The sequence below is a fragment of the Gracilinanus agilis genome, chromosome 2 (assembly GCF_016433145.1).
Source record: "Gracilinanus agilis isolate LMUSP501 chromosome 2, AgileGrace, whole genome shotgun sequence".
NCBI lineage: Eukaryota > Metazoa > Chordata > Mammalia > Didelphimorphia > Didelphidae > Gracilinanus > Gracilinanus agilis.
This window is the reverse complement of record NC_058131.1, coordinates 329,488,097-329,515,904: the sequence shown is the minus strand read 5'-3', so window position 1 is coordinate 329,515,904 and position 27,808 is coordinate 329,488,097. Positions and strand designations below refer to the sequence as shown.

The 27,808-nt window shown below is 38.7% G+C and overlaps 1 protein-coding gene across 1 annotated transcript in view; it reads right to left on the bottom strand.

Moving 5' to 3' along the window:
- The window catches only part of ASTN2 (astrotactin 2), a 970,320-nt gene that overhangs the window by 257,518 nt on the left and 684,994 nt on the right, over positions 1 to 27,808 (bottom strand). Inside the window, exons 18-19 of the mRNA XM_044659771.1 lie at positions 6,748 to 6,881; positions 5,468 to 5,616 (exon numbers count right to left, since the gene is read on the bottom strand). Of these exons, the coding sequence (XP_044515706.1) occupies positions 5,468 to 5,616; positions 6,748 to 6,881 (283 nt within the window). The remainder of the gene's footprint in view (positions 1 to 5,467; positions 5,617 to 6,747; positions 6,882 to 27,808) is intronic.

Below are 27,808 nucleotides of genomic sequence, written 5' to 3'. Positions count from 1 at the left end.
GAGAGAGAGAGAGAGAGAGAGAGAGAGAGAGAGAGAGAGAGAGAGAGAGAGAGAGAGAGATCATTGCCAGGAGAAAAAACAAAGTTTCACAGATGCCAGGAGAGAATGGGGGCCAGGGCCATTGACTGGATCCAGATACTACTATTTCCCATAGCATAGGTGATAGTGGAGAATAGAAAACTGATTTGCTTAGAAGGGACCAGTCCTAGATGCCTTGGACCCATTAGCCCTGCCTGTTGACAAGTTAGAGACAGGAATCCCCATGTGGAAGAGAGGGACACATGAAAGGAAAAGAGTAAACAAACCAATTGAAAATTCCAGTAAGAGGGGTCTAGGAGGGAGGCAAGGAGAGAATCCTGGACCAGCTGACAGGACTCTTGAGTATTTGTTCTAATTTTGCCACAAAATCATTGTATGTGTAAGTCATTTCATGGGATGATTCTGTAACAGATTTAAAACTAGCTGTATCTCAGAAGAGGTCTAGTCTAACTCCCTGATTTTGAAGAAGAGGAAACTGAGGCCTATAAAGGTTAAATGACTTGTCCAAAGCCACACAGAGAATAAGTGGCAGGATCAGCATCTGAACTCAGGTCTTCACAAGTCAAATCTGATGTTCTTCAGAATTTGGTTTTCTTATCTGTAAAATGATATAGTAGACTAGATAATCTGATGGTCCTTGTCTGCTTCAGAATTCCATGAGTCCTTCAAAGGTATAATAGAAAACAATAAGATTTGGTCCTCAAGCTCTGTGTTTCATAAGAAAATCCTATACTATAGGTCCCCCCACCCTAGGGCCAGAAAAGAAGAAAGCTTCCATCCCCCACCTTTTCTAATCCACATAAATGACCATCTGCTTTCCCCTCTCCCTCTGGCAATACATATGATCCCAGTTCACTTGAGATCCATCTGTGTCCTCAGTCTCCTTTGAGGGCATGTGACCTAGTGGCTCCTCTGGGCTCTATCCTCTTATCATTCCCCCATGTGCCTAGAGTATCCCATCTGCCTCCCAGCTAGCCTTTGGCTAGATTGAGCCCCCTTCTCTACCCAACCTTTTTGCTCTCATCTGTGAAGGCTGCCTTAACCATCCTCAATTGAGAGTACAAAGATGCAGAAACTTGATTCCTTCTGATTCCTCTAGTGAGGAAACATGGAAGAGTCCAAAGTCCAAGGGCTGTTTTTCATATGGGTGACAGATGATGAACACACAAGCAAAAAAAAAAATCATCATTAATGACAAGAGCCATTTCTGGGTCAAAACAACTGGAATGTGATAACTCTTTAGCTCAGGTTTGGTTTCCCATTTAGCCCGTGAAGCAAGCACAAGGTCTCCCCTAGAGGAACAAAGATGAGGCTGAATGAGGGGGTGGGAATGGGAGGTGGAGGCAGGGAGGGGACAGCATTTCAGCAGCCAATTCAATAGGGTGTCAAACAGATGGCAGCCATAAATTTTTTTTAAAAAGGGGGAGAGAAGAAAAAATAAATAATTCCAATGCTGTTCTCGAGCTGCCCGGCAGAAATCCAGAGAGATCAAAGGAGAAACCCCATGTTTTCCTGCTCTGGCCTCACCTGACCAAATGTGTGAGCAATCTGGAATCTCTACCCAAAACAAGCTCTTTTGCTTGTTATTTTGTTTTCCTCTTTCTCCTCTTTCTCTTGCCCTCCTTCTCTGTTTCTTTCTCTCTTTTCCTACTTTCCTCACCCCTCCTTCATTCTTGGTTCCCCCTTCTTTAACTCAAAGACTCAAATTAGGATGAAGTAACAATTGTGTACAGGTCACTGTGTAAAGTAGTGAGGACACAAAGACAAAGTGAAAGAGTCTCCTGTCTTCCAACAGCTTATGTTCTACTGGAAGATATCACTTACATGTCACTAAGTAAAAAATAAATATTTACATATAATTTGAAAAGAGAGAAAGTACTCTTAAATGTTGGGTCAGAGAAGACTTAGTGAAGGAAGTGAAGGAAGGATCTGAACTGATCCTTGAAGAAAGGGGGAAAAAAGGATGTTAAAAAATAAAAATTGAACGTATTTCAGGCATTGGGGATTTCTAGTACAAATACTGTACCCAGAAGCAAGAGATAAAATGTTGAATTTTATGGAACTCAGTTGAGTTTGGTTGAAGCAATCTCTGAAGGGGAGTGACAGAAAATAAGCCTGGAGAGGTACTAGATAATAATGAGCTGAAGAGTATTTATTTTATTCTAGAAGCAATGGGGAAACACTGAAATGTTTTGAACAAGATATGGCATGGCCAGATCTGTGCCTTAGAAAGATTATTTTGATAGCTATGTGGAGGGGAGAAACTAGAAAGAGGGAAGTCAATTAGAAGATTATTAAAATACCCTAGATAAGAATTGATGAAGCCCTCAACTAGGGTAGAGGCAATAAGAAGGGAGAGAAGGGGACTGAAATGAATGATGTTGTTGAGTTAAAACTGACAACTAAATGGAAATGAGGACAGGGAGATGAAGACTAGGAAATAGTGGAGAATGACATACACCTGGGTGACTGGGAACATAGCGATGCTATGTTTTCATCATAGAGATGATCTCTCTTTTCTTTGTTTTCTTCCCTCCCTGTCCCCTATCCTGTATCCTTTACTCTCACTGCCACTGCTCATTCATGAAGTAATTATCTCTATTGGGAGTACTGTAGTTATGCTGGAGAATAGCAAATGGTTAATCGGTTTATTTTTGGTATAATATTCATAAATAGATAGGGGAAATGGGACCTTTTTTCCAAGGCTGACAATTCAAAGCATTTATTATTTTACTTATTTCTACTGTTCCAAATATCCATGACCTCCCCATCCCCAACCTCATGGTCAATCAGTCAATGTTTATAGAAATATTATCTACAATGTGCCAAGTGCTCTGCTAGGTCCAAGAAAGGTAAGGAATTAAAAACGTGTATGATCTCTTTTTTTTTTGTCTGCTAGGAACTCATAATGTAGCTAATGAGAAAAGTCAGAATACTAAATAGCAATTCAAGACAACAAAACAGGAGACTCCACAAGGAAAAGTATGATTGCTGATTAAATGATATGGAAAGTAAAATGTAAGAATTTAGAGAAGGAAGAGATTATTGCAGGCTAGACTCCCTGGGCAACTGGGAGAATATCAGGGAGAATTTAAGACTCAGTTTCTCCTTTAACTCTTTTCTCCTATAGATCTTCCTACAAGTCAATACTGCCTTTTCATCTTCTTATTTTTCACATTCCCAAAAAGATTGAGGGGATAAAGGAAAAAGGAAAAATAGGAGGGAAGGTGGAGAGAGGCAAACAAGAAAAAGGGGCGAGAGAGAAAAAAAAAGAGACAAAGACATGAGGAAGCAGAGTCACAGGGAGAAAGAGACAGAAGAGAGGGTAGACTTTAAAAGAATAACAGACTCAAACATCACAAAACAAATGCCAACTTCCAATTACAACTCTGGGATAGAATTGCTTGGTGGAAGCAATACAGACACAAGTCTCCTCTTTACTAGCCAATTCCACTTAACAGTCTTCATGATCTAGGCATACCCATTGCCAGCCAACTTGGCCTTTAATAGCATCCGTGCTCGGGGCTCTACTTCCCTCTCTGGCCAGCTCCACTTTACAAACTTCTCTTGACCAGTTTCTTCCCAATCTCAGAGGAAGCAATATAAAAATAGTCAGGGGTAGTAAGAAAATAAAAAAGAAATCTTTTCCTCTTCTAATATTTGACTGATAGACATGGAAGTTCAAAGGCTATCTTGCCATAAAAGCCTCCTAAACTAGGCACTGAGCTCAAAGCAAGGGCTTAGCGGAGTTTTCAATACATTAGTGATAGGGAAATAAAACAATGATTCTTATTTGGGCAGTAGAAGTTACTCACTGTGTAGACTGGTGGAGGTGGAAATAACAAATTCAAAGACTACAGAGAAGTACCATAAGCCCTCATACAAAGATTTCAACCACCTTCTTAAGTGAAAGATAAAAATTTGTATTTGATTCTGATCAGAGGTAGGACGTGAAGAAATAGCCAGTAATTGGGGTTCAGAGTAACAACCAACTCTATCATCAAATCTTTATATACATCTCCCCCATTCTGTTCTGGATACCCACTTTATTCTGGTCCTATAATTGGTCTGATTCTGCCAAGCCAACCTTCCTCAGAATTAATTAATTAATTGATTGATTTAAACCTTTAGAATCACTACTTAAGTATCATTTCCATGGCAAAAGAGGGATAAAGACTAGGGAAATGGAGTTAGACGACTTGCCTAAGGTAACAAAGCTGGGAAGGGCCTGATGCCAGACTTGAACCCAAGACCTTTCATCTCTTGGCCTGGCTCTCTATAAACTGAGTGCCCTAGCTGTCCCTTCTCAGCATCACTTTAAAGACAAGAGGTTGGTATTGATCCCCCATCCTTGGAGTTTTAAGGATGATAAACCAGAAGCCATAAGTCAAAGGAGTTTTGTCTGCACTTCAGTCTGTACCTTTGATTTCATAGGTTTAGGGAATGCTTTGTGAGGTGCTCCCCCTCTACCCGTGTGGATTGCCATCTGTTCTGTCTCACATAATTTCAGAGGTCTAATTGGGGCACTGAGAGGCTAAGTAATCTGTCTAGGATCATTCAGGCAGTATGTGTCAAAAGCTTGATTTGAGCCTAGGTCTTCCTGACTCCTGGGCTAATTCCCTAGCCATTTGTCCATGCTACTTTTCTACTTTTAGTGTCTGAGTGAAAATACACTTAGCAATGCAAAACCTAGATTCAAATCCTGCCTCTGCGGCTACTACTTATGTAACCCTGAATCTCAGTTTCCTCATCAGTAATATGAGGGAGACAGACTAGATCAGAGGTTGAGAAACTATGGCCTGCTGGCCAAATTTTGCCTTTTATTTTCATTTGGTTCATAAGCTAAGGATGATTTCAATAATTTTAAAATAACAATAAACTTTGTATTTTAAAATGTAAACATCATTCTTAGCTCATGGGCCATACAAAAGGAAGTGAAAGTCAGATTTGGACAGCAGGCCAAAATCTGTCAACTCCTGAATTAGATTATCTCTAAAATCTCTTCCATTCCTAAAATTCATGAGATTATATATCAATCCCGTGAACTTACATTTTTCCCAAAGTGGACATTCCACATCAGGACATTCCTGGTGAGGGAAAAAATTCTGATGTTCCTTTGGGACTTGAATTGGTCTTTGATTTTCTGTTTCTGTTTTTTACCATGCTTCTATGCAGTAAAAGCATGTAGACATAAATCACAGAAACTAAAAGTCCAAGACACAAAAATAACACATCTCAGATCAAAAAGGAGCACTTGATCTCCTCAAATCGTGGATCCCAGTAAGATGATACAGATTCTTCAGTAGCTTCAATGACCAGTAGGAACCCATTTCTACTCAGGGTCCTTTTATGAGTTGACAATTTTTTTTTCATCGTAGAAGAATATCCCTACAGATGACAGCATTGTGCCTGAAGAATATCCACTTACCAGTATAAAGATCAGTATCTGTGTACTCATCCACCTTCTTGTGCTGAATAACATAGTCTGAGACTTTAGTTCCGATGGCTGGTTGGACATCCACCCACTCAAGGGAGACAACAGTACTGGAAGGCTCTACTCCAGGGGACAGTCGGAGCCTAGAGTGAATTGAAGGAAGGAAGATTGCTTGGTTGCTGTCTAAGATGGGATGACCACCCCAAAACATACTGTTCTCCACCCTCCAGATCAGGCTACTCTGAAGAGTTCCTAGATGAGAGAGGCCACTGTTTCAGAAAGGGAAGGTGTTAGGGGAAGCTAGATGGCTCAGAGGATAGAGAGCCAGGCCTAGAAATGGGAGGTCCTGGGTTCAAATATGACTTCAGACACTTCCTCATTGTTTGACCCTGGGGCAAGTCATTGAACCCCAATTTCCTAGCAATTACCACTCTTTTTTTTAGGAACCAGTACTCAGTATCAATTCTAAGACATAAGGTTCTGTAAAGAAGTCTATCATCCTTAGATGAGAAATATGTCCAGATCAAGCTTTGCCCTTTATTTTTCTGACTTTCACTGTGCCCCCTCTTCCCCTATGATCTGCTCCCCAAACACTCAAACATTCATTCAGTGAACTATTTATTCATTTATGAATCAACACAAAATAGGAGAGCTAGAATCTGGAGACAGACTCCTTTTGTAAAGTAAAGAATCCTTCTGTGAGAGCAAATGCTTCAATACTTGGAGAATGCCTGATCTCATTAGTTTAGGACTTCCCCCTTATACAATAAGAAGGATCACAACTCCATTATCACTTTGGAAAAAAAAATATTTTTAAATCACTTTTTAGCCAGCCTTCTGGTGATAATGAGCTTTTCCAATCTGGGATGACATATGAAATCCATCACTAAGTCTGTAGTCAACCTTGTTAGTTTCTTAGGTGGGCCTTTCCATAGTTAGTGGTCTGTCCATCAAGACCATAGACCTCTTAGCATTATGATGAGGATTCAGAAAAGGCTTTTATTGGAAGGGAATATGAATTGTTACCTAACAGTGCAGCTCTTCTATTGAGGCTTTTCTTGCAACAAATACACATCCTTATCAGCAACAACAACCCATCTTGGATATCCCAAGGTTTCAGTACTCTAGGAAGATGCAGTCAAGAAACCAGGCATCAACTTTAGAAACTACATAGTGGTACCTGATGACAAAAAAGATGACTAGGGGCGGGAGATTTGGGGATGGGGATTAGAGCATAGACCATCATCTGGAGGATATCAATGGGCTAAACTCACACTGGTTGTGGGAGAGGGCTGCAGTTTGGGAGTCCATTTGCATCAAAAGCATTTAGGTCACACCGGCACCAATCTTCAATCACATCCCCTTTTCCTGAACACCAATAGGAACTCATCAGAGCACTTTTGAAGGCCTAAAGGAGGAGAGGACAGAAAAGATATTAACAGTGGCAATAATGATGGTGTTGGCCAGCAGTGGTTAAAGAATAATAGTCAATGAGGAGGGATACCAAGAAATCTCTACCAAGCCCAACTCCCTAGAATCATGCATTTTCATCTTCGACCAAGTTATTTTCCTACCTATTTCTCTGGATACTATTCTTCCTCTATCAATTCTTTATCTCTCTACCTCTTGATATGAGAAGTATAATCAATTCAGTTTGACACTTTTATTTATCATGGAAAGGATATGATAATGAATTGGTCTGCTGTTTTTTTCTCATAATCCTGGTGATTTTCCAAACCAAAATATTGTCTTCTGGTTGCCCCTTCCTTGAATATGTTGTCTCCCTCTATTAGAAGGCAAGGTCATTAAGACTATCTCTCCCTTGAATTCATTTTCTGGGAGTATTGAACAGTGCTTGGCACATAGTAAATGCTTTAAGATGCTTCGTTAATTTAATGTATCCAGATGTAGGTGCATTGGAATATGGAGACAGGGAGACAAGAAAACACTAACCTCATGTAGTTCCCCAAAAGGTAAAACACTCATTTTTTATAGTGTGGCTTGGTAGACAGTAACATTGGATTGGAATTGTGAAGGTTTATTCTGGCTCTGTCTTTGATTTAAACTCTTTGACCTTGAATAAGTCAGTTCTCTACCCAGGGCCTCCCTTTTGAAGGGTTGGAGTAGATAATTTAAAACAAAAACCCTTACCTTCTTCCTTAGAATTAGTAGTGTATACTGGTTCCAAGGCAGAGGAGTGGTAAGGGCTAGGCAATGGGGGTTAAGTGACTTACCCAGGATCACACAGCTAAGATGTGTCTGAGGCCAGATTTGAACCCAGGATCTCCCATCTATAAGCCTGTCTCTCAATCCATTGAGCTATCCAGCTACCTCCTAAACTAGAAAATCTTTAAGTCTTGGGCTAGTGCAAAATCTGATACTGCTAGACTAGACCTCTTTCCTTAACATTTCCTTCTTGAAGGATATTGTTGGTGATATATAGATATGCTGATTATTTATGCGAATTTATTTTATATCTTGCTACATTGCTAAACTTATTTGTAAGTTTCAACAAATTTTTCAGTTTTAACTCTAGGATTTTCCATATATGTATCATCATATTGTCTGCTAAAATGATAAAAAGAGCAAAATGACAAATGTTGGAAGGGATGTGGGAAATGAAGACACTAATACAATGTTGGTAGAACTGTGAATTGATCCAACCATTTTGGAGTACAATCTGGAATCATGCCCAGAGAATTATACAACTGTGTTTACCTTTTGATCCAGCAATACTAGTATTAGGTTTATTTTCTAGGTGATCAGGAAAAAAGGAAAATAATCTATATATTCTAAAATATTTACAGCAGCTCTCTTTGTGGTAACAAAGAACTTAAAACTGTAGGGATGCCTATCAATTGTGGGGGGGATGGCTAAACAAGTTGTGGCATATGATTGTGATGTAATACTATTACACTGCAAGAAATGACAAACAGGTAAGCTTTGGGGAAATTATGGAAAGGCCTACATGAAATTATGATGAATGAAATGAACAGAATAAAAAGAACATTATATACAGCAACAGAAATATTGTTTGAAGAATGACTTCCAGAGAAAGAACTGATAAATAGAAATAAGTAAGACATAGTGTTTTATTTGTATATATCTTTTTGTCAGATGATGCCTTCTTTAATGAGGGGAGGAGAAGAAGGAAAGGAGTACTTTAATGTAATAAACAAATAAATAAAATTCAATAAAAAGAGTTGTGCTAGGAATATAATTCTAGGGTTCAACAGTTTCATTTCTGGTAATCTGGCATAAATAGGCTGAACAGAGATCTTATCTTCTATAGAGGTTCTCTTTTGGAGTGTTTCTATTTAATGGGCATAAATAGGAACACATGCGCAATTCCATTATAACAGGGCATCAATATTTAGATTAAATATTCTAGGGACCAAATCAATTTCCCCAAAATATACAATTCTTCATGACAAATGCCTAATATAACACTAGCTATAAGGTCATCTAATTGAAACCCCATAATTTACAAATGAAGAAAATGAGGTTCAAAGTGTTTTAAATGATATGACCAAAAGCTTGCAGATGTTAAGATATAAAACCACTGCATCATACTGCCTACAGTATGAATGTGGTTGTCAATCAACAATCATTTATTAAGTGTATCCTAAGTGCCAGGAACTGTGCTAAGCACTGGAAAGAAAAAACTGAAAAAAAGAGAAAAAAACAATACTCCCTGATCGCAAAGAGCATTCTAGGGTAGGTAACATATAGGAAATATGTAGTTTTAGTTGAAGATATTTAAGCATTTCCTAAGTTCCAGGAACTGTGCTAAGCATTGGAGAGGAAAAAAGCTGAAAAAAGAGAAAAAAGTATTACTGGATTACAGAGTGCTTGGGGGAATATGAGGTACAACAATACTGGAAGGGTTGGGGAAGGGGAAAGATGATGGAGAGCTTTAAAAGCCAAATGAAGGGGTTTATATTTGATCTTGAAAGAAATAGGGAGCTGCTTAGTGAGAAGGTAGATGATATGGTCAGGTGTATGTTTTACATAGATGACTTTGGCAGCCAAGTGGAGGATGCTCTGGAGGCATGGGGGACATGAGGTAGGGAGATTAATGATAAGACTATAGCAGTAGTATAATTTTGAGGTGATAAGGGAGTGCACCAGGGTAGTGGCACTGGCAGAGGAGAGAAGGGGGAATAAATGAAGGATGTTACAAAGGTAAAAACAATGGGTTTGGGGAACTAATTGGATATGGAGGGGAGAGGGAAGGGGAAGAGGGAGAGAAAGAAAGACAGGAAGAGAAGGAATGAGAGAGAGGGGGGAGGGAAAAAGGAAAGGAAAGAGAGACAGTGAGAAAAAAAGAGGGACAGAGAAGAAAGGAAAAGGGGGAGGGAGTATGAGAGGGGAAGAGAAAGAGAGGCAGAGAGAGAGAAGAAATAGAGAGAAAGAGAGAGAGGGAGGGAGAGAGGGAAGGAGCAGAGTGCAGGAAGGGAGAAAGAGAGAGAGAAAGAGGGAAGAGATTGAGGATACCCAGTTTTTTAACATGAAGGCTCAGAAAATAGTGATTCCCTTGATAGTGAAAGGTATGTTAGAAATACAAGAGAGTGTGGGGAGGGTGTGGGGGGAAATATTGAGTTCAATATTACAGATGCTGAGTTTAAGATGCCTATGGGATATCCTGAAATATCTTGAAGTCAGCTGAAAATGAGAGACTAGAGTTAGAGAAAAGGATTAGAGCTGGGCAAATCAATCTGATACTCTTTGGCATAGAGTTAGTATTTGAATCCATTGGAGCTGATGAGATGACCAAGTGAAATAGAATAGATGATGAAGAGAAGACAGTCCAAGATAGACCCCTGACGTACACCCACAGTTAGGAGACATGAATTAAATGATGACTCAGCAAAGAAGACTGAGAAGGAGCAGCCAGACAAGAAGGAAGAGAAGAGTATCAAGGGAAAATGGATGAACAACAGAGTTGAAAGTTGTATGCTTTTATCTTCTTTTTCCAGATGAGAAAAAGCAAAGTCACAACATTTTAATGACACAGCTCATACATATCAGAGCTGGGATTTAAATCTAGATCTACTGACTCCAGGTCCAACATATTTTTTTCTTCCCAAAATATTATGCTGCTTGTTGACTAATTAAAACATCTGTAAATCATAGCCATATGGCCACCTCAAGTTGCCAAGGGTTATACTATTTAACTGCACATTTTTAATCAGATGAATTCCAAAGTGTGTTAGTCTCTTTCTTCTCTGTGGTCCTTTTCTACCAGGTGCCAGGCCCTGGGCCTTTAGAGGAAAAAAAAAAGAAAGAAAAGAAAAAAGGTGCTGTATTCCCCATAATCTCCACATTGTAGACACCTGGTTTCCCTGAAGTCACTCTTTCCACCACTTGAGTGTGTAAAAGTCCTTCTAGCAGCCTGCTGTGCGGGCGGGGGATGACGTGGTGTGTGGCACCGAACAGTAGTCTGCCCCTTCACCCAGACAACTTACGAGAATTGGAATCTAAAAGGAAAAATCCTACATCAAGCGCACTATTGTTTAGGATTCAGTCACATTTTCCCTCTGAGCCCTTAACAAGGAGGCCCAAGTCCCCTCTGTTGGCTGTGATTACCTCTTCCATATGTTCATGCAAATTTCTTCTGAGAGGGAAAGAAAGATGGCCAGACTTCTACTGAGCTCAAGCAATGTGGTTAGAAGAAAGTGGAGGAGTTTTGGAAATTCCTTTTAAATAATTTGAGAGGCACAATCACAGTAAAAGGGTTCATCAGGCAGGATAGTGGAACGATCACTAGATTGGAAGTCAGAAGACCAGGCCAAATTCCCATTCTGTTAATCACTGCCTGTGTGACCTGAAGGGGAGTCTCTTACCCTCTCTTTCCCATTGATACCTCCAATGATCTCTTAGATCTCTTAGCTCTAATCCTGTGACCTATGACAGATAATTAGTAGATGAACTTTCTTTTTATGGAGCAGGCTAAATCAGAATCCATGAAATAACAAGGTATATTCTGACAAACTTCCCTTGTCATTTGAAAACTCAATGCCAAATTCCCTATGAAAGCAATCCTTTGTCCCTTAAGTCCCTCTCACCTAAAGTAACGCCTTTATGACTATAATTGGTGGGGAGGGGTAGAGTGAGAGCCCTCAGGAGAATTCTCCTGGGGTCAATCTGAATGATTCTGTTTCATTTGACTTTCCTGTGGTATTTTATTAAAACTCTGAAAAGGCCAGTCTTGACCAAAATAAAATAATAAAATGGAAAAGGAGAGAGGTTAGGGACAAGAACAATGCTTGACTTTGAAGGGCATATGTTACAGGCATCCCAGAAAGGTACATCCCATAAGAACAAAGCCCAAACGGGAAGGAATGAGGTCATACTTGACTGGTGAACCCATCCTCACTCAGCTTTGCAGTTTTCCCACTTGATGGACTTAATGTTTACAACTTTTCACTGGCTTAAGGTTTCCTTACATCTCTGGCCAAAGCTAAGAGCTTAATTATTGTAATAGTGAAACCAGCCCCAGTGGCGAAATTGACAGAGGTGGTAGGAGAGTGAAGTGGACCATGGAAAGAGAAAGGAATGAAACAGGAGAATATTGGGCTTGATGGAGATGTGAGGGCATTGATTTTTAATATTTTGTTAAAAGAATAGGAAATCAGGCTCCGAAAAGCAGAACAGGAAATATCCTTGGACTTTGTCTCTGAATTTCAACTGCCAGGCTATTCTTCAGAGAAAGCTGTACTGAAGAATTTCAAGCTCAAATACCAGGAGCTCTTTCTGAGAAATCTGTAGATCAGAATGGAGATGGGTGTGATGGGCAGGAAAGGGAGGGAGCACCGATGTGAAATAGCTCTTCATCGGACAGCTAGTATTGGTTAGTTAATGGAAGCCAATCTTGCATCATCATAACTGCTTTGTTGTGTGCCTGGATCCTTACAACATTTTATTAGAGGAGACAATCAAAGAATATTAGAGCTGGAAGAGACCTTAGAGATAATAATTCAGCCCCTACAAGTTAACGGAGGACACAAAGTTGGTTGTGAATGGGATAACAATAATACCATGGCTACTTTAATGTGGCAATGGTCCATTTTTAATAAAAACATTGGATATAAAAATAATGATAATTTACAGTTGTGTAGTGATTTAAGCTTTATAAAGTATTACTCTTTTAACAACCCTACAAAGGAAATAATACATACAGATGAGGAAACAAAAATTCTAGAGGACAAGTGAATTGCTCAGGATCACAAACTTGAAAGTGGAAAAATAGGAATTTGAATTCAGATCTTCATTACCTATTACAAATATTTTTTTCTTTTTGTTTCCAATTTTCCAATTATACTGTCTTTTTTTTCTCTGAAAATCAAACATCTGGCCAATCTCAGCCACTTGAGGCAAACAAGACTGAGGAAGAGTACTTCTCTCTTGACCTCATTTTCTCATTTGTCTATTCACCAGAATAGGTGGTTACTGGTACAGATCTAGGTCTCACAAACCCTTGAAAAAAGCTTCTGAATGGCTAAAATAACTTTTAAAAAATCTTATATTTAGATATATTTTCCTAGCTCATTGAAAAGAGTAATTGAGGAATAGTTGGAGGAACTGCTAGAGGGAGAAGACCTCTAGCTATAAGAATAAGCATTGAGAGTTAATAGCTGCCGGACAAGAAGGAAAGAGAAGAACTTCAAAATGTAGATATAAGAACTATGAAAACCAAGTGGATTGGGGCTCAATGCAAAGGCCAAAATAAATCATTAAAGATTTCATTTTGCTGTGGCACAGTATGATAGTCACTATTCCAGATTGCCAAACATGAAGTACTGCTGTGGTCCAGTGACTAGAACTCTGGAATTGGAAGCAAGCATTCTTGGTTCAAATATTCCTCTGACATTTATTACCGTATGACCAGGAACCATTCATTTCCCCTCTCTGATCCTCAGTTTCCTAATCTATAAAATGAACATACCAATACATATATTACTTTTCTCACAGAGTCATTGTGAGGAAAACAATTTGCAAATCTAAAAGTATTATATAAATGTGATTTATAATGTCAATATTAAAAAATAAATTGTGTTCATTATTCTCTCTTTAAGAAACCAGGGAAGTTTTAAACTTATTTTAGAAAGATAAACAATATTTTAAATGGTGTCCTACAGAGATCAACCTTCAATTATTTGGAAAATACATTTCTGGAAAATGTGGCCCCTGAAGGGGCTTGCAATCTAAGAATGGATTGATGCAAGACATGCGTGAAAAATACATATGGGGAAATTAAATGAAAGCAATCCAGGGCCTAAATGGCCAATAAAATCATCAAGGCATCTAGAGATGATGTGCACAATTGAGCAGAGTATGTACCAACAGGGAGGGGAAAACAGGATTAGACATGGGATTCACATTTATAGGCCAAACAGGAAGACAATCAATTCTTGTCTGATCAATCAAGGAAGACATCATTTGGAGCCAGTGAAATAATAATGCCTCACATTTCTATGGCTCAAGATTTGCAAAGCATTTTCTCACAGCAATACAGTATAACATGGCATATTTGTCATATGGCCTTGAAGAGAGAGCTGGCTTTGAAGCTATGAAAGCCTAAGATTGAGTAACATATACTGGGCTATATGTCCCTGGAAAAGTCACTTGACCTCTTAATGCTTGGGGCAACTCTCTAAGACTATAAGTTGTAGAGAAGGTATATATGGACCTGCATTGGCAGAAGGCATTTTCTTTCCTGGGATTTCCTTATACCAATTTCCTATAAGGTAGTTCAATTATATTTATACTCATTTTACTGAAGAGGAAAGAAACTTGGGTTGAGGAGAGAGGGCAGGTCATGTGAAGTGATTTTCTTATGGTCACATAGACCAGGTCACAAACTCAGGTCATCTAACTCCATATTCTGCCCCCTTTCCAATTATATTACAATGGGATCTGGGTAGCTATTTGAAAAGGGGGTGAGTAAACCTATACTTCATTTGTTTGGGGCAATACTAATAGAAACACCTGTAGTATTATTCTGGGTTTAATGCAAAATAAAAAGGCTTAACACCACCACCTTCTCCCTTTCCCACTCACCCTATCCCCTACTCAGAATCTGAGTTACAGGACTGCTCAAACTCCTTGTATGAGATGGCAATCATTGATTCTATTCTTTCTGGTGAAATAGAGAACCTTCTCTGGCATTCCTTCTAAATTCTTCTAGTCTTACCATTTTTTTCCACCTTGGTACCAACCAGACATCTGACATTCATTTGACCTATAGATAAAATCTTAGGACCGCTGGACCTTGCCATCTACTTTGCAGATGCACACTTATGACTCTGGAGGCCTTCTGTCTGCTCTGAAGTTGAACCATCTTTTATGTGTTTTCTCCCTCAGTGAGTGAAATTATTGAGAGCAAGTATTCCCTGGACTTTTTCTATTTGTATCCTCCTTAGCACAGGGCCTGGCACAGAATAAATAATTAATAAATGCTTCATTCATTCATAATAATCAGCCAATTCCTCCACATCTCCTTGGTGTTATGCCAATAGTCTTAGGAAAAGCCTATCATCAAAACAATAGCATAACCTTCTGAAAAAAAAATTAATTCCTGATTCTCGCTTCCCTTGCTCAAAAAAAAAAAAAAAAAAAAAAAACCTTATCACATTTTTACCGTAAATGCATAGCTGGTTTTAATTATTTTGGCTGGGTCCACAACCAGACTCTGTCTCTTGTCAACCTTTAAGTAAATGAGGTTATTTGATTGAGTGGCCTTCAATTGTACTCAATTAAGGCCAATGTGCCTTCTTGCAGTAACAGAGTTACACCAGTGAACGTCAGCCTGGCGGGTCTGAGATGGGCTGCTATTCAATTTACTTATATTTCTTAATGGAAAGAATGAAAGGAATAAGTGAACAGGAAACATCCTGCTGTGTCTAAAGGTATCTGCATTAGGTGGGGTGGCACTGGGAGAGGGGCCTGGCACAGAGAAAGGGATTTCTCAGGGATTTCTCGGAAGACTTGGGGAGTGTGAGGAGGGGAAGGAAGCCTTTTGGGAGATTGGTCCAACAGAGGATTTCTCCTTAGGCAAATAGGTCCTGGAGCCAAATGGAAGGCTGGAACCCAAGCCAGAATTTCCTCACATCAGTAGCAAAGTTGAGACACTTCTTCTGATCTCTGAGGACTTTGTAATCATATCTACCTTTAATCAAAAACTCCATCCCTTCCCCTTCTCTAGAAGGTTTCCAGGACCCCCTGCCCTGGTGACGCTAAAGGAGAGAGGGACAAGTTGACTATATAAACTAATAGCCCTCCCTAATTTAAGATACAGTTATAAGACTAATCATAGGTTCATAGGATTTAGAATTGTGAGAGGAACTTTGATGTCATCTAATTTGAATTCCTTGTTTTATGATTGAAGAAAATGAGGGCCCAGAGAGAAGTAGATAATCCCAATTTGCCTAAGTAGTAGGAGGAAGAGTAGAACTGTGGGAATAAAAATTTCATTGGAATCAGAGTATCTCCTCTGTCATTTATTACTTGTGTGACCATGGATAAGTTACTTGACCAGTACAGTTGTATCCCAGTTTCCTCATCAATAAAATGGAAGGAGGAGAATAAACGGATTCCTTTTTCATCTCTAATACTACAGTCATAAGCATCAGAGCTATGATTCAAAATTATTAGCCTAATAAAAAATGATGATATAATAATACCTAGTATTGATATAGTACTTTAATATTTGCAAAGAACTTAGCAAATCCTACTTCATTTATTAATTGAGGGCAGTACATAGTGTGTCTGCAGCTTTCTTTGTTCATGATTGTAACGCTACATCAGGACACTGAACTAGAAATCATGATTTTGAGTCTTGATTTTGTCATTAGCAAACTATGTGGTTTTAGTTGTTTGTTAACCTTTTGATGCCTCCGTTTCCTTATTCCTCAGACAGGTTAAAAGGGTCTGAATTCTTGACTACAGACTACTCCACTCTTCCTCCTACCCCAAAGCTTCATCAAGCCCACATATAGGTAGGACATGGCTGTAGGGCAAAGGATGCCAATATTGAGAACAGGATAGTGTTGGATGGGGGAGGTAAAAGGTAATAATGCTTTTGTTTTTTCTTTTTCTTTTTCCCCCGAAGTTGGGACCTTAAGTAATAAAAGTTATTATACAGGTGAAGAAAATACTATAGGTTGGTGCCCCTCAGGAAAGTTTGGAATAAAGTTTCTCTAAGTTCAATTTTAACTTTGCCATCTCTTCTTCTTTATTCTCTTGTCCCTCAGTGCTCAGCCCAGGCAAGTTCTCCTTTTTTTAACCTATATGGCCCAGAATAAGAGTACTTGGGGATTGTATCCTGTCTTGACAGCTCCCTGACTGAGGCAAAAATTGGCCTAGATATTAAGATCTTCTGAGTACATGCAGTAGACAAGCAATAGGTGCTTGCTGAAGTTAAGTGAATTATCTGACTGTGAGTCAGAGTATGCAATTCACATAACCAGAGAGAAGATTACTGGGAACTGGGAGGGTAGAGGGAGGGAGGATTGGTAGAGAACTAGCTGGAATATGTTCATTTCCTTTATGAGGATTTGGGCAGCTAGATATACGGTCAGATGAATCACAGAAATGGCACCTAATTTTCTCTGTCAGTATAAGCTTCATTCTCTGTGCCTATTCACCCCAGATTGATGACACTCTGACAGAACAGCCTGTTAATCTGAGTGACAGGAGGAAGATATTTAGAGCCATCCAAAGTTCCCTCTTACCATACTTATTCCTATTAATGAAAAAAATATTATGGAATTAAATATACAATCGACAGGGAAGAACTTTCCAAAGCATCACATTTGTATTTATCTATAGTTCCTGTCTGGCATCTGGGATATAAGAAAATGACAAGAACAGGGGCCCAAAGAGGCCTGGGACAAGAAGACTTGACTACTAACCCAGACCTACAGTCCAGTTCCCATTAATCCCAAGGGGCCCATAGTCTACTAGATTTTAATCTATAATCTTAATGCTGAAGGAGGACTTCAGAGGTTATTAATCCCAGTGATATTTTTTTTAATTTTAATTTTTTAACATTTATTAATAATCATTTTTAACATGGTTACATGTTTCATGCTCCTACTTTCCCCTTCACCCCCCGCACTCCCCCCACCCATGGCCGACGCACATTTCCACTGGTTTTGTCATGTGTCCTTGATCAAGACCAATTTCCCAATTGTTGGTGGTTGCATTGGTGTGGTAGTTTTGAGTCCACACCCTCAATCATGTCCGCCCCGACCCATGCGTTCAAGCAGTTGCTTTTCTTATATGTTTCCTCTCCTGCAGTCCTTCCTCTGAATGTGGGTAACATTCTTTACCATAAATCCCTCAGAGTTGTCCTGGGTCATTGCACTGCTGCTGGTACAGAAGCCCATTACATCCAATTTTACCACAGTATATCAGTCTCTGTGTACAGTGTTCTTTTGGCTCAATCCCAGTGATATTTGAAGAAGAATCCTTTCAATGACAATTCTGACAAATGATCATCCAGTCTCTACTTAAATAGATCCAATGTTGGGGAACTCACTACCTACTAAGGTAGCCCATTCCATTTTTGGAATTCTGATCATGAAGAAGTATTTCCTTTTGTTGCCAAAATCTGTCTCTCTGAAATTTCTATCTCTTGTCCCTAGATCTGCCTACTGGGACCAAAAGGAACAAGCCTAAACCTTATTTCCCATGACAGCTTTGCAAATACTCAAAGACAGTGACTATGTCCCCCTTAAGTTTTCTCTTCTTTAGGCTAAACATTCCCAGCTCCTCCAACCAATTGTAACAGCAGGTTTTTCCATCCCTTCACCATGCTTTCACCATTCTCTTGACTTCCTCCAGTTTTTCAGTGTCCTTTCTCAAATGCAATGCTTTGAACTAAACAAAATATCCCAAATGTGGCTTTAGAAGGTAAAAACATAGAGCTTATTATCTCACATTCATCATTCTGGACATTGTCTCTCTTAATGCACCATAAATTTACTGTGGCTTTATTTTACTTATTTATTTATTTTTGCCACCATTTTTTACTGTTGACTCATCTGGAGCTCCCAGTCATCATGATGGAAAAAAATTGTGCAGATTTCATTATAACAAAACCACCAAACCAATTATAAAGTCACCACCACTACCAAGCCAGGACCCAAGGAATAGCTCCAAGAGAAACCCAAGAACAGACACTTTATCCTCATCAGCAGTCTCCATCAGGAATCCCCAGAATCTGGACCCATGCCCTGGCTTAGAAGGTGCCTGCATTGCTAAGGAAGAAGATTCTGATGAAGAAATTGGCACAACCTTCTGTCTCTCAAGAGAAAAGTTATGGCAATGATTTGGAAAAGCAATTTAAGAGCAAATAAATGGTCTGGTCATCAGGTCACTCTTTCAAGCCATTCCTGGAAACATTTCCACAGGTTGCCAAATGGCTTAATCAACTGCCATTTACCCCTGAATTTATAGAATTTTTTAATGGAATTGACTAGTATGCACTATGTAGAGCCACTAAAAACAATGCTCATTCTCATTAGCATTGAGGTATGGACTGGATCAACTGATCCATAAGAATTTACAAAATGTGCCTACTATGTGCCATGCAATGTGCTAGACATGGAGGAACCAAAGATAGAAATGAAAGAATTTCTGTCTTCAACAAGATTACACTCTATCACAAGAAACAAACATGTAAAATGGGTATAATACCACATACCTCCTTGGGTTGTTGTAAGGATCCAATGAGAAATATGTAAAGCATTTAGCACCATTCCTGACACAGAGTAGAAGCTTTATAAATGTGTTTTCTTTCTTCCTTCTACATATATAAGAATGTATGCAATAAATACAATATAAAATTTCTTGGTGAAAGACATTACCAGTTTGGGCAGGGAGGAGAGAGTAAATATTTCATGTAAAAGGTAGTATTTGAGTTGAGCTTTGAAGGAAAAAGGAATTCTAAGAAAGGTAAGGAGACAGCACATTCCAAACATGGAGGGCAGTCTATTCAGAGGCATAGAGATACAGGACGGAGAAATGAGTGTGGGATGGGGAGTAAGGATTCATGGAACATGTTTAATTTAACATAGTCTAATTTATGCTGTCAAATAATTATAAAAAAGAATCAGAGGCTTTGAGAATTAGAAGAAATCTTAGCGGCCATCTATCTAATCCATATGAGGATAGAATTCCCACTATTTTTATTTTAATTCAGTAGCCACTGAAGAACACTTCTGGTGGTGCACAATTAAATAGGTTGGAAGAACATGTCTGGGAGGATGTGGGCTACTTTACTTCTATATTCTCTTGAAAAATGTATGCATCCATACATTTGTGTATTTTCATCCAGGCCATTTTCTGCCCTTCTGATGCAAGTATGCACTCCACCCCGGCCTTTCCACCTCTTATTCTGAAAAGTATAATCAAATCAATATGATCATTGTCCATTGTAGACTTAATCTAATTATCACATTTGAAAAATCCAGTTTTCAATGGACTGCCAACTTTATATTTCCCAAAACAAGACTCCCTTCCTTGGCCATCACTACCTTATATGAGTGGTATCTGGTTGGCTAGGGAATGTCTCACTTTTGCTTTGAATTTGGGAAGTGGTTAATTCATATTTTTCATTCAATCATTTGCATAACTGACAAATCATCATCTAACTTTTACCTGAAGGTCTCTAAGGAAGTAGATTTGGGGACACCACTTCTCAGGATACCCATTTCCAGTTTTTAAAAGATTTAGTCATGGGGAGATGATTTCCGACATCAAATCATAATTCACCTCTTTATAACTTCTAACAATTGTGCCTAATTCTGCTGTCTAGGGCCAAGTGGAACAAGTTTCATCCATCTTCCACATGACGGTTCTTAAATACTTGAAAACAACTTTCATATGTCTGAGTCTTCTCCAATTTAGAAAGAACCAGTTCCTAAAACAATTTCTCATGTGACATGGACTCAAGGCTCTTCACTATTTTGGTTGTCTTTGCCTGGATACTGTCTAGCTTATCAAGTCTCTTCTTAAACTATGGCATGTAGAACCAACAAAACAGAATATTTAAAGTCTTGACAAGTCCAAGAAGATTGGTACTATCACCTCTCCATTCAAGAAAGTTGTGACTCTCTTAATGCAGGATGTTAGCTTTGGATTGTTTTAAGTTTGGGGGATTTTTTTTTTTTTGCAGCTAAGTGGCATAGTAGATGTAATGCTGATTCTGGAATCTGGAAGACTTGAATTCGAATACATACCTCAATGATTATATGACCTTGAGAAAGTTATTTAACATCTTTTTGCCTCAGCTTCCTCAAATGTAAAATAAGGGTTGTAATAGCACCTACATCCCAGAATTGTTGTAATACTTGTGAAGTTCCTAGCACAGTGCCTGAGTGCCTGACTGTAGGCACTATATAAATATTAGCCATTATTATTATTAACTGGCCATCACTGCTAACTCATGCTGATTTTCTGTACACTAAAAACATCAATTCTTATTTTAGAACAAATTTTATCTGTGCTTCCTCCATTTTGTCCAGGTGAAATTGACTTTTTGGTGGTCAAATGGAAGACTTTCCATTGATCCTTATAGAATTTCATCTTTATCAGATAAAACCCAATGCTTAAGCCAGTTAAGATTCTTTTCGATCTTGACTGTCATCTAGTGTGTTATCTATATCCTTTTCAGCTTTGTGTCACTTGAAAATTTAATGAGCATTCCATCTTAGCTTTTATCCCAGTAACAGATACAAATATGAACCTCCACAGGGCCAACCACAGATTCATGGCATATGCCACTGGAGAGAGACCTGTAGCTCCATTGCTCCATTGAAATATTAATGACTAATTTCTTTTTTTTATTCAAGCCATACAAATATACATAATCCATCTAACTGTACTGTCACCTAATCCTTCTCTCTCTCTCTTTCTCTCTCTCTCTCTCTCTCTCTCTTTTACACACACACACACACACACACACACACACACACACACACACACACACATATACTTTCCAAAGAGCATGAGATATTTTATCAAAAGCTTAGTGAAAATCTAGGCACATTGTATCCACAATATTCCCATAATCTATTAATTCAATAATCCTAACAAAAAGGAAAATGAGGACATTACTGTGGCATGATAAAGCCATGCTACCTCTTTGTAATCACCAAATCCCTTTCTAAATGCCCAGCAATCAATTCATTAATTCTCTACCTTTACAAACTATTTTCATGAAATTATTATTTTGGGAAGAGAAGGATCAAATTTTGATATATTTAGCCAATTGGATGTATGTATATACATACAAAACCTATTAATGGATCCTATTACAAATTAATGGAATATCCTCAATAAGACCTTATTGGCTAAAATTGATAAAAATATCTCTAAGGAACTAATCAGAAAGTGTGATAGATATATCATAGGGTCATTTATTTGGGGGAATAATTACATATAAAGGAGATGAAGAAAAGTTACACAAGGAGTTATCCTGACCACGGTCACACAAGTAAGTTTCACAGATAAGATCTGAACAATCTTTCATAGTTCTAGTCTAATCTGATCCAATGAACATTTTATCAAGTACTTATTACATGCCCTCAAGGAAAATATATTCTACAGGGATAGAAGTATGTGAAAACAGATAAACATATACATAAATCTTTATGTAAACAGATAAATTTATATGTACATAAAGAAATATGTGGAGGCTTATCTGTTTACATTTATTTATTTAAATTTTTAAGTAATTTATAAATATTACCTTATTTAATCTTCACAACCACCTTGAGAGGTAGCTGTTATTATTATCCCCATTTTACAAATGAAGAAAGTGAGGCAGAGGTTCAGCTACTTGCCCAGGTTCAAACAGCTAAGTGTCTGAGACTCAATTTGAAGGTGTTCTTGACACTAGGAGCAACACTCTATCCATATGTGCCATCTAGCTACTAATATATACATATGTACATATATAATTTTCTCATTTCAGTATATCTATATATTTTATATATGTGTACATGTTATATAGGTATATGTTATATGTACATCATGTATATGTGTATATCCACATATTGTAATCTGAGAAAGAGCTTCCCCTAGAAGACAGTACTTTATAAGCTATTCCTTGAAGGAAACAAGGAAGTCTAAGGAGTGACAGTAAGAAGAGGATGCTTCTCAGGCATGGGGGATAATCAATTCAATGACATGGAGATGGGCAATGAAGTGTGATGTTTAGAAAATAACAGAGGGGGCAGATAGGTGGTACAGTGGATTGAGAGCCAGGCCTAGGTCCTAGGTTCAAGTCTTGCCTCAGATACGTCCCAGCTGTGTGACCCTGGGAAAATCATTTAACGACCATTTCCTAGACCTTACCATTCTTCAGCCTTGGAACTAATATTCAGTATTAATTCTAAGACAGAAGTTCTGGAAGGAAGGAGGGAAGGGGGAAGAAGAGAAGGAGAGAAGGAGGGAAAGAGGGAAGGAAGGAAAGATTTATTTTATTTCTTAGCGTTACTATTTATTTATTTATTTTTGGTTTTACGTTTTTTTTTTCCATGTTTACATGATTCATTTTCTTACCCTCCCCTCTTCCCTCCTCCCCCAAAGCCGACAGGCAATTCCACTGGATTTTACAAATGTTATAACTTGATACCTATTTCCATATTATTTCTTTTTGCTATAGAGCTATTTTAAAAGCCTAAACCCCAAATCACATACCCATATATACATGTGATAAGTGATGTCATGTGTTTTGCTCTTGCATTTCTACTCCCATAGTTCTTTCTCCCAATGTAGTTAGCATTCTTTCCCATACGTCCTTCAGGAGTGTCCTGGCTTGTTGCATTGCTACTAGTAGCAAAGTCGATTACATTGGATTGTTCCACAATTTTACTTTCTGTGTACAATGTTTTCCTGGTTCTGATCATTTTACTCTGCATCAGTTCATTGAAGTTCTTCCAGTTCATATAGAAATCCTCCAGATCATCAATCTTTATACAACAATAGTATTCCATCACCATCATATACCACAATTTGTTCAGCCATCCCCCAATCAAGGGACAACCCTTCATTTTACAGTTTTTTACTACCACAAAGAGTGTGGCTATGAATATTTTTCTACAAGTATTTTTCCTTATCATATCTTTGGGGTACAAACCTAGTAAGTAGTATTGCTGGAGCAAAAGGTATACATTCTTTTAAAGCCCTTTGCACATAATTCCATATTACAGGAAGGAAGGATTTAGCAAATAGGTCAATTTACTGGACAAAAGCAGAGTAGAGTAGTAATGGAAGATATATCTGGAAAGGTAGGCTGTAGATACATTGTAAAGAGCTTTAAAAACCAAACTGGGGTATTTTATTTTATAGTAGGAACAATATGAAACCACTGAAACTTCTTGGGCAGATCAGTGGTATGGTCATCCTTGTATTCTAGCAGTATTATTTTGGTATCTGTGCAGAGAATATATTGAAGAAGGGGAGAGATTAAATGAAGGTAGACTAATTAGAAGGCTAATGTAATCACCCCGGCAAGAAATGATGAGGGACCTGAACTAAGTTGGTGACTCTGGGAGAAGAAAGAAGAGGATGATAGATGATATAGAGGTAATGACCTAACAACTCATTGTGTATGGGGAAGAGGAGAAGGTCAAGAGAAGAGCTAAAAATATCTTTGAGGTTACAAGCCGGAATGAATAGGAGGAAGTCTGTCACCTTCTACACTAAATTTTTCCTCATCCTCTTATGTGGTAGTGCTTTCCTTGTCCCCCACCCCACGCTTTGTGTTTGTTTTGTATATGTGTGCATATTGTCTCCCCTGATCGATAAGATAGGCTCCTTGAGGGCAGAGAGAATTTCATTATTTGCAACTGCATCCCTCCAACCTCAACAGGTGCTCTCAAAAAAAAAAAAATGAAGCATTTTATAGGAGTGTATTTAGGAAGGAGAACAAAGGTTCCATTTAGGCAGATCTAAGCTCTAAACCCAGACTTCTTTCTACTCTACCACATCACTTCTTTGGAAAAAGCCCATTCCTGGGCCCAAAGACTTGGTTCTTATGCCTGTTCAACTGTGTAATCTAGGATCTAAGTTTCCTCATCTATAAAAAGTTACAGCAATATCTGTCATACCTACACCCTGGAGCAGTTAACCAAATAAGGCACTATATGTGAAGGCAGCCTTTCAGATGTAACATATAACTGCCTAATTAGTTACAGTTGCCTTCATCTTTCCCTCTTATACCCTTTGAAGAGACTGTCTGTAATTAGTGAAAAAGGAAGGAATATTTACATGCTTTAAAAATCAAAGTAATAAATACATAAATAAATGAAAAATGGAAATGAAATGAAATGAAATGAAACAAACAAACAAAAAATCATCCATTAGGCTTCTGCAGTGCTCCAACAATTAGTAAATTATACCTGGATGACAGAAAGAACTTTGAGTGTGGACGTCAGAATCGATTTCATCTAGGCTAGAGTTCAAAATTTAAGAATGATACAGAGTTCATCTGTTTCTCATTCTTTCATGGCATTGTGTCAGGATTAAGTGCTGATACTCAGGAAGCCGCCTTTAGTAAAAATGAATGCCTGTGGGCTTCATTAAATTTGCCCTATTCTGAAATAACTCAGGAAGAGTTTCCCAAGTTGGGGCATCCTAGAAGGAGATCCCAAAACAGCAAGCATCCTGGCCTCTTTCATGCATCCTTAACTGGCATGCTTCTTTATTCCATCTATTCCCTTTAGTGATCAATGTGCTATATTCATCCTCATCCCACCTCTCCTATCTCCATTCCCTCAGTACATTCCTTCTTAAAACAGCTGGTATAGCTGGTAGTTTCATTTTTTTCTTTCTTTTGTCAGCATTCAAATGGTGCAAAAGGCTCCCAGGGCAGCATCTCCTCAGAGTCATGGTTTGGTCAGGAATGAAGTAGAGTTTGTTTTAATCTACACAGAGATCACGTGCATCCTCCAGCATATGTAGATGATATGTGGATAAGGGTGATGAATATTGTGGTGATTATAAATGACCAGAAACATTAGTTACAACTCAAGGGAGAAGTATTCAGGTCCTTAGGGAACTGACCCTATCAATAGCCCCATCCACCCAATCATTAATCATCATCCTAACACATCTTGCCCTGTGACCTTGAATTGTGAGGGGCTTTGAAGAATTGTAATTGTCTGATTCCTCCAGAGAACCACCCATCCTCAAAATCCTCATTTCCAGGGAGGTATTGCCTCAATCTTCAATGTGGAAAACCTACATAGAACACATGTTCTTCCCTATAACAGAGGGTTCCAGCTTGTAGCCCAGCTCCACCCAATGGACACTACACCTCTTTCATGGCCTGAAGAGCTTTGAAAGACAATAGTTCCTTTCCCAGGGGGGGTAAGAACATCTGGAGAGGGGAGGTGGGTGGGAAAGCTTCAGGACCAGAGAACTCTTCCAAGAGCATGGAGTTCATGTCTTGAATTGCTGGCTTAGGTTAATAGTGACTTCCTTAGTAGAGAAGGATGAAATTTCCCTACTGCGACTGCAGGTGACCTCATCTTTCCAGCACGCCCTCCCCTCCTCAGGAGACATCCCTGAGGAGCAATTTCTCCTGTTGATCATCTTATGGTAGGCCCTCAACAGTTAAAAGAATGGGTGGGGGGAAGGGGAGGAAAGGTCAGGGTACTGGAAAGGACCCAATTCAGAGTAGCGCTGGGTTCATCCCTGTTTATGACTCAGGACACCAGCTGGAGGAAAAACGAGTGGCGTGGCAAGTATCAGATTGTGTCCACATTCCTGTTCTGGGAAGCTGGGATCCTAGAATATAAGTGTATCACTTAGCCCAGAAGAAACTAGAAGGTGCTCATATTAACATATGAGCTATGACTAACTAATTTAAGGTGATGAATGGATCCAAGAGGTGCTAACATTTATCAAGGCATTATTATTAAATTACAATGATATAATAGGAAAGTGACCAGGATTGGAAGCTGATGGACATAGATTTAAATCTCAACTTCATCTGCTACCTAAGGGACCTTGGACGTATCACTTCACCATTATGTAACTCAGCCCCTTAATCTGTAAAATTAAGAAGTTAGACTACAAATTTGCACTCGGGCCTTCATAAATCCTATAGTTGCATAAAATTTGAAACTGCTGAGAACTTTGGAGATCAAATAAGTCCCCACTTTACACTTAAAAAGATGAAAAAGAAAATGACTTGCCTATGGTCACATAGCCAGTTGGAGGCAATTAGGACTTATTAATTCATTCTTTTCAATCTATTTTCTCTCCCTCTGGCTGTCTGTCTGTCTGTCAGTCTCTCTCTCTCTCTCTCTCTCTCTCTCTCTCTCTCTCCTTCTTTCTCTCTCTCTCTCTCTCTCTCTCTGTCTTATACTCCGCATTTACCTATAAATCTGTAGTATATGCTGCAATCTTTCAACACCATCTATAGAAAAAAAAATAACAACCCTTAGTTACTTGTAGCAACCAACTCTGTCTTTAGATTTTTACTTTATTGTATGAAAACTTTCGGCTACATATGGGCAGCTTTGTGGTGCAGCGGATTGAAAGCCAGACCTGGGATCAGGAAGACTCATCTTTCTGACTTAAAATCTGGCTGCAGACACTTATAGATGTGTGACCTTGAGTCATTTAACCCTGTCCTCATCTATAAAATGAGCTGGAGAAGAAAATGGCAAATGACTCCAGCCAGTATCTTTGCCAAAAAAAAAAAAATGGTGTCATGAACAATCGGACACAACTATAACAACTGAACAACAGCAATTATTCCCTCTTTACACAATCAGCAGGGGCCAATGCCCCAGTCTTTGGTAGAAGTGCTCACATCTTGTGAGGTATAAAATGAAAAACAGTCTTGTGGATGCCAATTTCCTGGATACAAGTAGATTTCCCTTATTCTCCTCACCACAAAGTTAGAAGCTTGCCCCAAGATGTTGAGCTTTGACCCGAATACAACTAAAAGGAAAAAAACAAGCTTTTTGCTTGTTTGTTTCCTAATAAAATGGAATTCAGATTGGTTAAAAGTATGGCACTCATAAACTCCGTACTTTCAATGTGCCCTCTAAGGGCCTAGACCTAGAGGTGGGAGTTGGGAAATGCTTTCTGCTTGAATGATGGTATTATTCAGTAGAGAGCTATAAGGCATTCAAAATCTTTTGCCTCAGTGACTCCCCATTGCTTCTTCCCAGAACCAGAATATTAGAAGGAAAAGAGGGCTATGGAACAAAGAACAATAAATCAATAAGCCCAAGAACACAAAAATGCTACTACTAGAAAGAATTTCCTAACCATAGACTCTCAGAATTGGAATTAATTTTAAGG